Source organism: Nothoprocta perdicaria, unplaced genomic scaffold (assembly GCF_003342845.1).
Source record: "Nothoprocta perdicaria isolate Ctin4 unplaced genomic scaffold, notPer1 scaffold_248, whole genome shotgun sequence".
NCBI lineage: Eukaryota > Metazoa > Chordata > Aves > Tinamiformes > Tinamidae > Nothoprocta > Nothoprocta perdicaria.
Genome location: NW_020455475.1, coordinates 190,547 through 202,936, shown reverse-complemented (window position 1 = coordinate 202,936; position 12,390 = coordinate 190,547). Strand labels below are relative to the sequence as shown.

The window sequence follows — 12,390 nt, the reverse complement described above, 5'->3', positions numbered from 1 at the left end:
ATTCAACTTCAGCAACTTTTAACTGTAGTCCAGTTCTCCAGAAATCAGAAGCAAAATCCCTCTGTGGTAACAAGTGTGGACTCAGAATGATTCATTACCCGGCAACTAGTAAATACTCTCTTGAAGGATACCCACCTTTTAGAAGATTTGCAGTATTTACATAAAAATTAAGATAAACAAGTTAAGTTTTATGATTTGCATATGCAGAGTAAGGCTAAATGATCTAACTTGTGGGGTTTTTTTAATCAGTAATCTAAATGTAAATATATTTGTGCAAAAATTACCATACAATGACAAAGTATTATCACAGAAAAAGAAGGGAAAACTGAAGGAGGAATATCATTAATTTTTCATGTACAGGAAATATTCAAAACATAACTTTGATAATGTATTGAAAAGAATTTCAAGATTTTGTTGCTACTTCTACAAGTGGTCTTTTTTTATCCCAAAAGTAAATGTGGATAGTGGAGTGGAATAAATAAACATTTTTACTTAACTCAGTTTTCCAAGCTACATAATTTATAACAGAAACTAAATGAAGTTAGAAGAGTCCATCAACCATTTTATCTGACTTAAGTCATACAAGATAATCAGCATCTGTGCAAAGATTGTAGCGTCATGTTGCTCAAAAAAACTTATTTTCATAATGCAGATCTTGCTGAACACACTTCCTACTACATGTTTTAAGAAAACCTCTTATTCTGCCTTCAAAACATCTATGGAATTGAGGAGCAGGTTCTGATAATCTTATTTGTGTTGARAAGTGGCAGACTGCACAACACCTCTGCTGAGATTAGACTACTTACAGTGCAAGGTCCTACTTGAGAGAGATAAAAACTTGAAAAATGTTCTTACGTAATTAAAAAGGAGGAACTGTCAAGTTCATCTTACATCTTTATAAATACTGAGAATGGTTGAATACAAGAACTTTTATGAAGGGAAGCGTAATGTTTATTTAAGAATACAGGTGTTTTATGGTTTAAGAACTTAACCTCTCCAACGTCTTGAGTTAGTGTGAAGCACTTTCTCATATATTTAAGTATATCTTACTTGAACTAGAAGGTAAGTGAAACAGAAAGATACTTAAAACCAGCTGTAATTAAACCASTTCAGTTAGCAGAAGTAGTCTATCTGTAGCAGTAAGGTGATTTTACAAAATAAGTGAGGTGCAGTAACAAATAGAATACTTGCAGTGTGCTTCCAGCTTCCAGTTGGATTAAAAATAATTCTCAGGCATTTCCACACCACGCAGCCTTTTCCCTCCGTGCCATAAGGTGCACAAGGATTAAGTGATGAGTTTAGTCTACTGCAGTGTGCAGGCAGCAGAGATGGGAACAAAGCTTCTTGGTAGCTCTATTTTACAAGTCTGGAGGTCACACTGATTGACATGGGGTTTAAAATTAGTGTATAGATAGAAGCACACAAGCTCTTACCTTTACAAACATGTGTATCTCATAGTCCTCCTGAAAGTTGTCTGTTTCTCCCAGATTATTGTTCAGGGGGAACTTGATGGAAGCTGCAGAGTTGGAAGAAGTGCTTTGGCTCCGACGCAACTGGAAACTTGTAGGCAAAAGCATGCTGTTCTCAAACATCCTCTCCCTTACGTGTTTATCTTCCTGACTTGGGCTCATCAGATCCATCTCCTCCTGGTATTGATAGTCTTCAGCACCATGGTGAGATGAAGAAGAACCATCCTCCTCCTCAATCCCATGCTGAGAGTTCATATGGAAACTTGTAGGAGAAAGCATGCCATTCTCAAACATCCTGCCTCCTACATGTTTATCTTCCTGACTTGGGCTCATCAGATCCATCTCCTCCTGGTAYTGGTAGTCTTCAGCACCATGGTGAGATGAAGAAGAGCCGTCCTCCCCATCGAGCACATGCTGAGAGGCCACAGAATTACTGCGACTGTCTTCTGGGGTCTCTTCATCTAGGTCCATGCTCTCTGCATTGGTAGTCGGGGAAGAAGGAGATGCTAAATCTTCACGGACATGACCATTAAGGAGATCCTCTTTGTCCTCCTCAGACTCTGGAATTTCATAGATATTGGTGTTAACATTTTGATTAACATTTGTAAAGTTCTTATTTTCCATGATTAGCGGCTGGTGAGTTTTGCCTGCCTTCTGGTACCCTAAAAGACTACAACTAAAGTGGGGTGTTGACAGATAAACTCTGTCTAGGAGGAAGCAGAGTTTGTGGTACACGTTTTCGGTGCACTGCTACACATGACAGATCTCCAACAATCATTTACAGACTTTTAAATCAACAACTATACTTCCGCTGAAATAAGAGATAGGCTGTCTCACTTTTAACCCCTTTCTTGATCAGACTACTGGTAACTTTATCTTCGGTTCTACAATCACTTTTTGTTCTTCCAGCTATATCCTGGCCAATTATAATGAAAAATGGCTGAAACATCTTATCAACACTAGAAAGATGCAGTAATATATATATATAATATATATATTATTTCACAGGAAGTTAAAAGTAATTTTACTGGAAACTTTGAGTACGTTTTGTATATAAAGGTGGGAATATAAACTTCATTATATTTATTTTCACAACACACTTCAAGAAAGGCAAATAACCTGCACCAGGACAAATAACCTGCAGTGTTTCAGTGGTTCCTTACCAAACAATGGTCATTTAAAAAAAATCAGAGTCACAGAATGGTTGAGGTTGGAAGARGCCCCTATAGAGYCTCTAGTCCAACCCTCAGCATAAGCAAGGTCACCAGGAGCACACTGCAGRGGACTGTGGTAAGGAGACTTCTTAACACCTCCAGAGAAGGAGACCCCACAGCCTCTCTGGGCTACCTGTTCCAGTGCTCTGTCACCCTCACAGGAAGTTTTTCCTCATATTCAGACTGAACTGCCTGCGTTTCAGTTTGTGGCAGTTGCCTTTTGCCCTAATGCAGRGCACTAGTGAAAATAGTCAGGTCCCATCCTCTTGACACCCACCCATAAGGTGTTTGTGTTCACTGGTCTTTCTCAGACTGGGCTAAACAGGCCCAGCTCTCTCAGGCTACCATTAGCCCTGTTGGCCCCAAGGGCAAACTAGTGGCTCACGATTAAGTTTTTGTCCACCAGGACTCCCTTCTCTACACGACCACTTCCTAGTTCCTTCTCACTAATGAATGAAGAGAGAGAGGAGAATCTGTAATGAATCTGAAGAAGACAAACACCACGAAGTCTGGAATAAGATGAACTGTCCTCTAAAAAGGCACATGCACTCCAGAGCCTCTGAAATCAAAGGAGATTAAATGCATTGAAGATCTAATTCTGAATTTAGGAAAATTACGACAACTTCAGCTCCTACTGACTAAAGACTTTTACCTATGTTTACTGCAAAAGTTTTATGTAGGTTATTATTGAAATGTTTAAATTTTAACTAGGTTTAATTTCTCATTTTTGAGCCAAAAGAATTTTTTTTTCTTCCTGACTTATCACAGAATCACAGAATGGTTAAGGTTGGAAGGGACCTCTAGAGATCATCCAGTCCAACCTCCCTGCTCAAGCAGGGACACCCAGAGCACGGGGCACAGGGTGACATCCAGGCGGGTTTGGAAGATCTCCAGAGAAGGAGACTCCACAACCTCCCTGGGCAGCCTGTTCCAAGGCTCTGTCACCCTCACAGTGAAGAAGTTCTTCCTCATATCTGATCATGCTGAGGTGAGGGTTCATTTAAAATCCTTATAAACTTTCAAGACTAACTCTCTAAAACAGAACTACAAGGATATATAGCTGAGATGCAATTTCAAGTATTATGACCCACACAATCTTGCCCAGCACAGATGTACATCAGCAAACAGAACCTTTACTCTTCACATTTTGAAGATACAAGGCAGACACAATTCTTTAAATGGAAATACTACATAAGAGATTTTGAAGTGTACAATATATGACCTGACTTACAGATAGCATTCAAAATCAATACCACTGTTTTAGTGGTTTTAGGGRGAAAAATCTGTTATAAAAATCTGACTATTGCCTAACCTGGGATTTTATGGCATTCCCTTTCTGCATAGCTCCCAGTAGAAACCTGGACACCTGAGAACACTCTCCTGGACAAATTCAGTTTCCTACTGAGAATGTGAAATTGCCAGAGAGCAGACAGAGTGAAATTTAAAATAAAGGATTGTGTGAAACTCTGTGATATAAAGAGAGGCAATCCCCTCAGCTGCTCAGCTGCTCTATATCATCTTTGAGAGGTCATGAAGAGCAGAGGAGGTGCTGGAGGACTGGGAGAGAGCCAAAAGCACTGCAGTCTTCAAAAAGGTCAAGAGGGAGGAGCCAGGAAACAACAGGCCAGTCAGCCTCACCTCCGTGCCTGGAAAGGTGATGGAGCAGCTCATCCTAGAGAGTATCTCTAGGCATGTCAAGGAAAAGAAGCTAATGAGGAGTAGTYAGCATAGACTCACCAAAGGCAAGTTGTGTTTGATGAACCTGATAGCCTTCTATGATAGGACGACTGGCTGGCTGGACAATGGGAGAACAATGGATGTTCCCTACCTTGACATCAGCAAGGCTTTTGACACAGTCTCCCATAACATTATCATAGGAAAGCTCCCGAAGGGTGGGTTAGATGTGTGGACATTGAGGTGGATTGAGAACTGGCTGGATGACAGAGCTSAAAGGGTGGTGATAAATAAGGCTGAGTCCAGTTGGAGGCCTGTGGCCAGTGGTGTCCCCCAAGGCCTGTGGCCTGATCCCCACCAGCGATCCCCCCCACTGGGCCCAGTGGTGTTCAACTTGTTCATCAATGACTTGGATGAGGGCACAGGGTGCACCCTGAGCAAGTTTGCAGACGATACCAAGCTGGGTGGAGTGGCTGACACTCTGGAGGGCTGTGCTGCCATCCAGAGGGACCTGGACAGGCTGGAGAGCTGGGCAGAGAGGAACCTCCTGAGGTTCAACAAGAACAAGTGMAGGGTCCTGCACCTGGGGAGGAATAACCCTGGACACCAGCACAGATTAGGGGTCAACCTGCTGGAAAGMAGCTCCACGGAGAGGGACCTGGGAATCCTGGTTGACACCAAGTTAACCATGAGTGAGCAGTGTGCCCTCATGGCCAAGAAGGCCAATGGGATCCTGGCTGCATCAGGAGGAGYGTTGCCAGCAGGTCAAGGGAGGGGATCCTACCCCTCTMCTCAGCTCTGGTGAGGCCRCACCTGGAGTACTGTGTGCAGTTCTGGGCTCCCCAGTATAAGAGGGACGTGGAGCTTCTCGAGAGTGTCCAGCAGAGGGCAACAAAGATGATTAAGGGATTGGAGCATCTCTCCTACAAGGAGAGACTGAGTGAGTTGGGCCTGTTTTCTCTGGAGAAGAGAAGGCTGAGAGGGAATCTGATCAATATGTGTAAGTACCTGAAGGGGGAATGTAAGGAGGAGGGGGCCAAACTCTTCTCATTGGTGGTCAGTGGCAGGACTAGGGGTAATGGGTGTAAATTGCCACACAGGCAGTTCCATCTTCATGTGAGGAGGAACTTCTTCACTGTGAGGGTGACAGAGCCCTGGAACAGGCTACCCAGGGGAGGTTGTGGAGTCTCCTTCTCTGGAGGTCTTCAAAACCCGCCTGGATGTCACCCTGTGTCCCGTGCTCTGGGTGTCCCTGCTTGAGCAGGGAGGTTGGACTGGATGATCTCTAGAGGTCCCTTCCAACCTTAACCATTCTGTGATTCTAGGACTCCAGAGCAAACAACTGCACAGAGCAGCACTGTGGGAGCTTCTGCATAATCGTATAGCAAGTGACAGGCTTTAAGAGGTTTTGCCACTATGAGGCCTGCTGTCGTTCCCGCACATACAGTAGGCTCCCTTCTGCATGGCCAGGAGAGAGAAATATYATGGAAATATGGAGAGCCTCTCTTATGTGAATCTCCCACTCAACCAGAGTCCTCCAACCAACAGTAATCYACCCTCAGCTTCCAAATTTCACATCACAGGTGAAAGAAAGGTAAATGAGAAAGCTGTTTTTTTCTCTCAGAAACGAAAAGAAACTTTATTTTTAATAACAACTTTAAAGATTTTTGAGTTTGAAGCACCTTTTCCACATATAGCTCAGAGCTTAGAAAATGCTGCCTCCCAAAAAAGGGACCTGTCTCAGTCCATAGACCTACAAGTTGCTGTGCTTTTGTTTTTCAGTACACAGTCTACCACCTGTTACTACACGGAAGAGACACTAAGTAAGTGGAAAAACAGAAGAGCTTATTAGAAACTTTCATGGCTTTACATTTTCAGGAAACATTTCTACTTTAAGAATAAGAAAATACTTGCATTTCTTCTTATTTTGTAGAAATACAAATTCATTTAGATGTGTATATGTTCAACTTTGAACACGACCTTGATAAGGAACTGCCACTGACCTTAAAAACTTGCATACATGGCAGGATTCATATTCTGACATCGTAAAAATTCCTTTCCTAGTCACTCTGCTGGCAAATCACTTAAGGAAGAAAATAATACAGACCTACCCATGTCTCCTTCAGAGCAAAACGAAGAGCAAAGTACAGTTTCATAGTGCAYAGCTGCATACAGTTAAATGACTGCTTGGATTTTTTTTCCCCTCCTCAAAGAAAACATTCTCAGGATGCAGCAGCACCTGCTGGAGGGTATAAAATATCACAGGTAACATAAGGTATGAAAGTGTTATATGCATAGTATTATAAAATAATTAAATACAGTCTATGTTGATTTTGTTAGTCAGAAATATGAGTTATACAAGTTCTCCTTTCCTCTGCCCTGCTTCCAAGAGCAAAGAAAATGCCATTCAGCTCAAAGATCCAGACTTCACTCCTATGCCTAGTGATGAAGCCGCAGGGCAAGCTCAGTCACACCTAAAAGTTCATCCAGGTGAAAATCAAAGGGATTTGAAATTAGATGCTATGAACTGCACTGCTGGGTTACAACCCTTGCATGTTCTGTTCACGGGAGACAGAAATAGTTTTAGAGACACAACTCACAAGATACACAATGTCAAATGAGACCAACACTGAGATGCCCACATCGCGACGTGTCACACTAGTCTTGTGGTCTGCTGTGTCCTGTGCTGCTCCCTCTCCAATTCCTGGCCAAAAAAGTCTTGGCAAAAAACTGAGAGATTAAAAAATAAGGTTGCACAAGGTAAGAGATTCTGCATTCTGTAGAGTCATGAAAGCAGAAAAGATCTTGGCACCACTTTTCATTCCACTCTCTATTGAAAACTGAAGCCCTCCAAGCAATGTTCCCAGTTTTACAGCCACAAGAATGGAAGATATGAAAAACCGATCTCCAATTTATCAATTTAAGCAGCCCCTCAAATTCTTCTGGTTACGATGCTTGATACAGCAATATTTTTTTTTGATAACAGCAATACTTTTTTTCTATATTAGTTCTTTGAATAAAATTGTCACTTGTCATTGTGTGTACCATCTCTACTCCTGTGAGCCACATGATTTGATAACACTGATTATTTGCTTTGATAAATGATCATATAAAACATAAGCAGCAACATTTATGTAATAGCAGAGGATATCACCAAGAAATAAATATTTGATTTTCAAATTTATTTTTTACTTCATGACAGAATTTGCTTTCTTCAACCTAACTCTAATCATTTTATAGCAAAAAATACCAAAACATGATTCCGATCATAACTTTTAGTATGTATATGACTAAGATACTATCAATCAGTAAAATCTCAGCAAGTCTCATTTTTAGAAAAAAAAACTAAATTAAGTTTAGCTGTCTAAAACTTCAGCATCTAGATTAAAGGTATCCATTTTTTAAATCCCATAATGTCCATATCTTCTAGACATTCAAGACTCAAGACTTCAAGCAATTCCAAATCCTTTGGATCCACCTGTAGTTTCAACAATTAATAGCCTTAGCTGTTCAAAAACACCAACCTATTTCTATTGGAAAGGCTCAGGATGTAATTTCCAAGTAGCTACTATTACAATTTTATTGCTTTAATGAACAGTGTCCTTCAGTTTTATTTACTCTCCATGAAGATACTTATATGTTCTCAGCAAAGAACTTACAAATCTTTTTTTTTTTTTTCCATAACCTAAACCAATTGAGCTCTTTCAATTGTTTGTGTTGTGGGTTTTTTTCTTGTTGTTGTTGTTGTTTTTCCCTTCCCAGCAATAAGACAATCAAGAAAATGGAATGGTTAAAACAAAGCACTCAGTTATTATTCCTGGAAACAGCTGAACCTAAAAGTGAAAAATTGTAAACAATATTTTCAAATGTCAGTAGAAGCTAAGGGTACTTAGCATATCATCTGGTAGGGCCCTTAGTTTGTATTTGGCAGCCACTGAAATAATCATGAATATTCATTGTCATTCCAGGTACCTATTTTACAAAAATCCCATGTCATGCAAGCTCCAGAACTTAGAAGCCTGTGCTGAATCAATCCAAGTACATTATCAGGCCCAACCTGTGGGCTCTGGGCGGAAGACTATTTAGTGCTTACAGAGACATTATAGAAGAATTACAGKAAAATCATACTGCTGTACTTTCACTCCACACAGCGCTAACTATTTGGATGAAATCAGTCCTACCCAAACTTCTTCTTGCAACATCTTCAGTTTCAGCTTCTATATGAAAGGGCAGAAGTGCCTCATCTGTTAGCAGTTCATGAACAGCTATGTTTGATTCACTAATGATGCTGCATTRGGCAGCATGATGCAAATACCAGGATCTTTATCCAGCATTCAGATCTTTGCAAGGGATGTGCAAGAGACTTTGCTACTTGGGCTCTGCTCTCTKCATCTAAAGTGAGCACCCCAAATTCTTGCACCCAGTTACACCTATAGACATTTGCACTCACAGAACATCATTACTGGGACAGACAGCGAACAACAGCACTCTGAATTCCAGAGGTCCAAGCATCTGCAACTCCCAACAATTCTGAAAATGAGGAATGAGTTGTTTTGGAAGGAGGAACAAGACTGCTCTTCTGCTCTAGGCTTTTGATGGTCACCCTGGCTGACCTGAACCGTGCTACTGTGAACTGCTACCATATGAAGGACAAAAAGTTACCTAGGTGCATTCATAGAATCATAGAATGCCGAAGGTTGGAAGGGACCTCAGAGGTCATCGAGTCCAACCCCCCTGCTCATGCAGGGTCACCTAGAGCACGTGACACAGGGCTGCATCCAAGCGGGTTTTAAAGATCTCCAAAGAAGGAGACTCCACAACCTCTCTGGGCAGCCTGTTCCAGKGCTYTGKCACCCTCACAGTGAAGAAATGCTTCCTTAAGTTCCTGTGGAACTTCCGATGCTTCAGTTTGAAGCCATTTCCTCTAGTCCTATCCCTGCCCACCACTGAAAAGAGGCCGCCCCCCTCCTCCTCACTGCCTCCCTTGAGGTATTTATACAYGCTGATCAGGTCCCCCCTCAGCCTCCTCTTCTCCAGGCTGAACAGGCCCAGCTCCCTCASCCTTTGCTCATAGGGCAGATGTTCCAGGCCTCTGATCATCCTGGTAGCCCTGCGCTGGACTCTCTCCAGCAGCTCCACATCACTCTTGTACTGGGGAGCCCAGAACTGGACRCAGTACTCCAGATGTGGCCTCACCAGGGCTGAGTAGAGGGGGATGATCACTTCCCTCRACCTGCTGGAGATGCTTTTCTTAATGCACCCCAGGATCCCRTTGGCCTTCTTGGCCACCAGGGCACACTGCTGCCTCATGGTCATCTTGTCGTCCACCATGACACCCAGGTCCCTCTCTGCGGGACTGCTCTCCAGCAGGTCCACMCCTAATCTGTACTGGTGTCCAGGGTTATTCMTCCCCAAGTGCAGGACCCTGCACTTGCCCCTGTTGAACCTCATGAGGTTTCTCGCCGCCCAGTCCTCCAGTCTGTCCAGGTCCCTCTGGACGGCAGAGGGCAGGARGCATTGAGGGCAGGAGGCAGAGGGCAGGAGGCATTGAGCCTCAGTAGTTTATATCTGCACATGGAGTCAGTTCATCTTCTGAAACACGTGCCTAAATTCAGTTTCACGGGAACTGTTGACATACAAAGCTATAGCAGCTTCTGTATTCTACTTTGAATGCAGTACGGAAATACAACATACACAGGAAAAACATTTAGTAAGATATTGGTTTAATGGAAGGCTTTGATCATCGTGATTTTTTACAAAGAGCTAGCACACCTTTGAAAATGGCTTCCAGAGCTCCATCTGTTGCTGCACTGACCTGGGTTCTGTGCTGGCTGGCTCATGAATTCAGAGCTCCACTGTAATAATGACAATTCATCTTCAGRCAGATTTTCCCTTGCTACTGACCCTGCATAAAACACATAAAACACAAAGTCAATGCACCAGTAAATACGACTCTACATGAGACAGGCATTTCTCCACTGGGAACTGGACAAACAATACAAAATTGTTTTGCCCAGGCCATTCAGGTTTTACATCAACAGTTTTTAGTTGTTAAAAATACCAGGCATAGTCAATACACACATTTGAAAGCACAGATTACCTACTGCAGGACCAACACAATTATTACTGATTTGGATATTTCAAAGTCCTTTACTTGTGGTCTTTTTATAAGATCTTTTTATAAGTCTTTGTTTCGTTTGCTATCCAACTCAGTGGTTGGAAATTCCATTAGAATACCTGACAGCCTAAGAAATGTTGACTTTTTTATTCCAGCAAAGCAACTGTTCCAAGGAAAACAGTTTTGTTTGCCCTTAAAGTCTGGCATCATTTCAATATCCCTGTTTACCGCTGAAACTAAACACCCTTAGAAAGTGCAGCTGAAAAAAACAGACTTCAAGCTTTTATACAGTGGAGTCTCTAGTAAATGAAATAGAGAACAGTGACACCAAAACACTCTGTATCACTCTGTCATGTAACCCTAGGGATATCATTCCAGACAGYGTGAGAAACAGTGTGGTTAATGTTCCTTTCTGTTTACAGTCACCATATACAACCGATTCTTCAGATTAAATGGGTAGTAAAAATGAAAAGTCTAATAAATTTAGACAGCTGTGAGTCACCAYCTGCCTTTTATGGTTTTATGAACCATATTATCATGTTTTTCTTCCTCTCAACTATATAAAGACACATCAACGTACAGTACTGACAATAAACTGCTCACAAAACTGATCAAAGAGATTGATTCTGGGGTGCATTAAGAAAAGCATCTCCAGCAGGTCGAGAGAGGTGATCATCCCCCTCTACTCAGCCCTGGTGAGGCCACATCTGGAGACTGTCCAGTTCTGGGCTCCCCAGGACAAGAGGGATGTGGAGCTGCTGGAGAGAGTCCAACGCAGGGCTACGAGGTTGATCAGGGGCCTGGAACATCTGCCCTGTGAGCAAAGGCTGAGAGAGCTGGGCCTGTTCAGCCTGGAGAAGAGAAGGCTGAGGGGGGACCTGATCAGCGTGTATAAATACCTCAAGGGAGGCAGAGAGGAGGAGGGGGCCGGCCTCTTTTCTGTGGTGGCCAGCGACAGAACTAGAGGAAACAGCCACAAACTGAAACAACAAAAGTTCCCCAGGAACTTAAGAAAAAAATTCTTATCAGTGAGGGTGCCAGAGCCCTGGAACAGGCTGCCCAGAGAGGTTGTGGAGTCTCCTTCTCTGGAGATCTTTAAAACCCGCTTGGATGCAGCCCTGTGTCACGTGCTCTAGGTGAGCCTGCGTGTGCAGGGKGTTGGACTAGATGATCTCTAAAGGTCCCTTTTAACCTTAAGGATTTTATGATTCCATGACTTGTCCTATATGCATAAAATTGAGAAAAACTGGTGGGGGGGGGGAAAAAAAGGTTTCTTTCAGTATTCAATTTCAATAGTCTTGGCTAAAGCACTGAAAATCTTTGAAAATCTTTTTCTCACAAAAGTTCTTAAGACAGGTACTTGAAATACTCACTAAAGGCAGTGGTTTTCCCTACCCARTATTAGCAACAGAGGGGTATAGTTTCTGGCCTACAAATCAAGTCTTTTATTCAACTTAGCCAAATATTGAGAATCTTTCATAGTTGCCTATCCTTTACATCCTGTCATTCAGTAAATTCCAGTAAAACAAATGCATTTATATGATTGTTTTCAAGCTGCAAGTGCTCAGCTGAATTACACCAGTGAATCTGTATATCATCTGGCAAAACTAAGTACAGTCTAGTGTTTATAAGCTTAACAGAAGAATGTAATGATTAAATGCAATGCAASGAGAGATAATGGTGATGAAAGGCAAATATCCTTGTATTTTCCAGTTTTTCTTCTGTTAATTGAAGTAAATACATAATTAAAGCATTTCTTACAGGCGCACACACACATTCAAGACCTGTATGAAATGGCTGATACGTGCTGGCTGGCACATTTCAGATGGCCAGAGTTGCTTCAGGATGTGTCAAACTGGCCAAATTATTCTGAGCTCATACGGCCATGGAGACGTTTCAAAGCGCATGGCCTGGG

At 42.3% G+C, this 12,390-nt stretch overlaps 1 protein-coding gene across 4 annotated transcripts in view; it reads right to left on the bottom strand.

Annotated features, from left to right (window-relative positions):
• Positions 1 to 2,093, bottom strand: part of CLIC5 (chloride intracellular channel 5) — a 66,833-nt gene extending 64,740 nt beyond the window's left edge. Inside the window, exons 1-2 of one of the 4 annotated variants that reach the window (XM_026039974.1) lie at positions 1,776 to 2,093; positions 1,434 to 1,616 (exon numbers count right to left, since the gene is read on the bottom strand). In XM_026039974.1, coding sequence (XP_025895759.1) covers positions 1,434 to 1,616; positions 1,776 to 2,093 — 501 coding nt within the window. Of the gene's footprint in view, positions 1 to 1,433; positions 1,713 to 1,775 lie in introns of all 4 variants that reach the window. The other 3 variants (XM_026039977.1, XM_026039976.1, XM_026039975.1) reach the window with 3 other exon arrangements.
• Between the last annotated feature and the right edge of the window lie 10,297 nt (positions 2,094 to 12,390).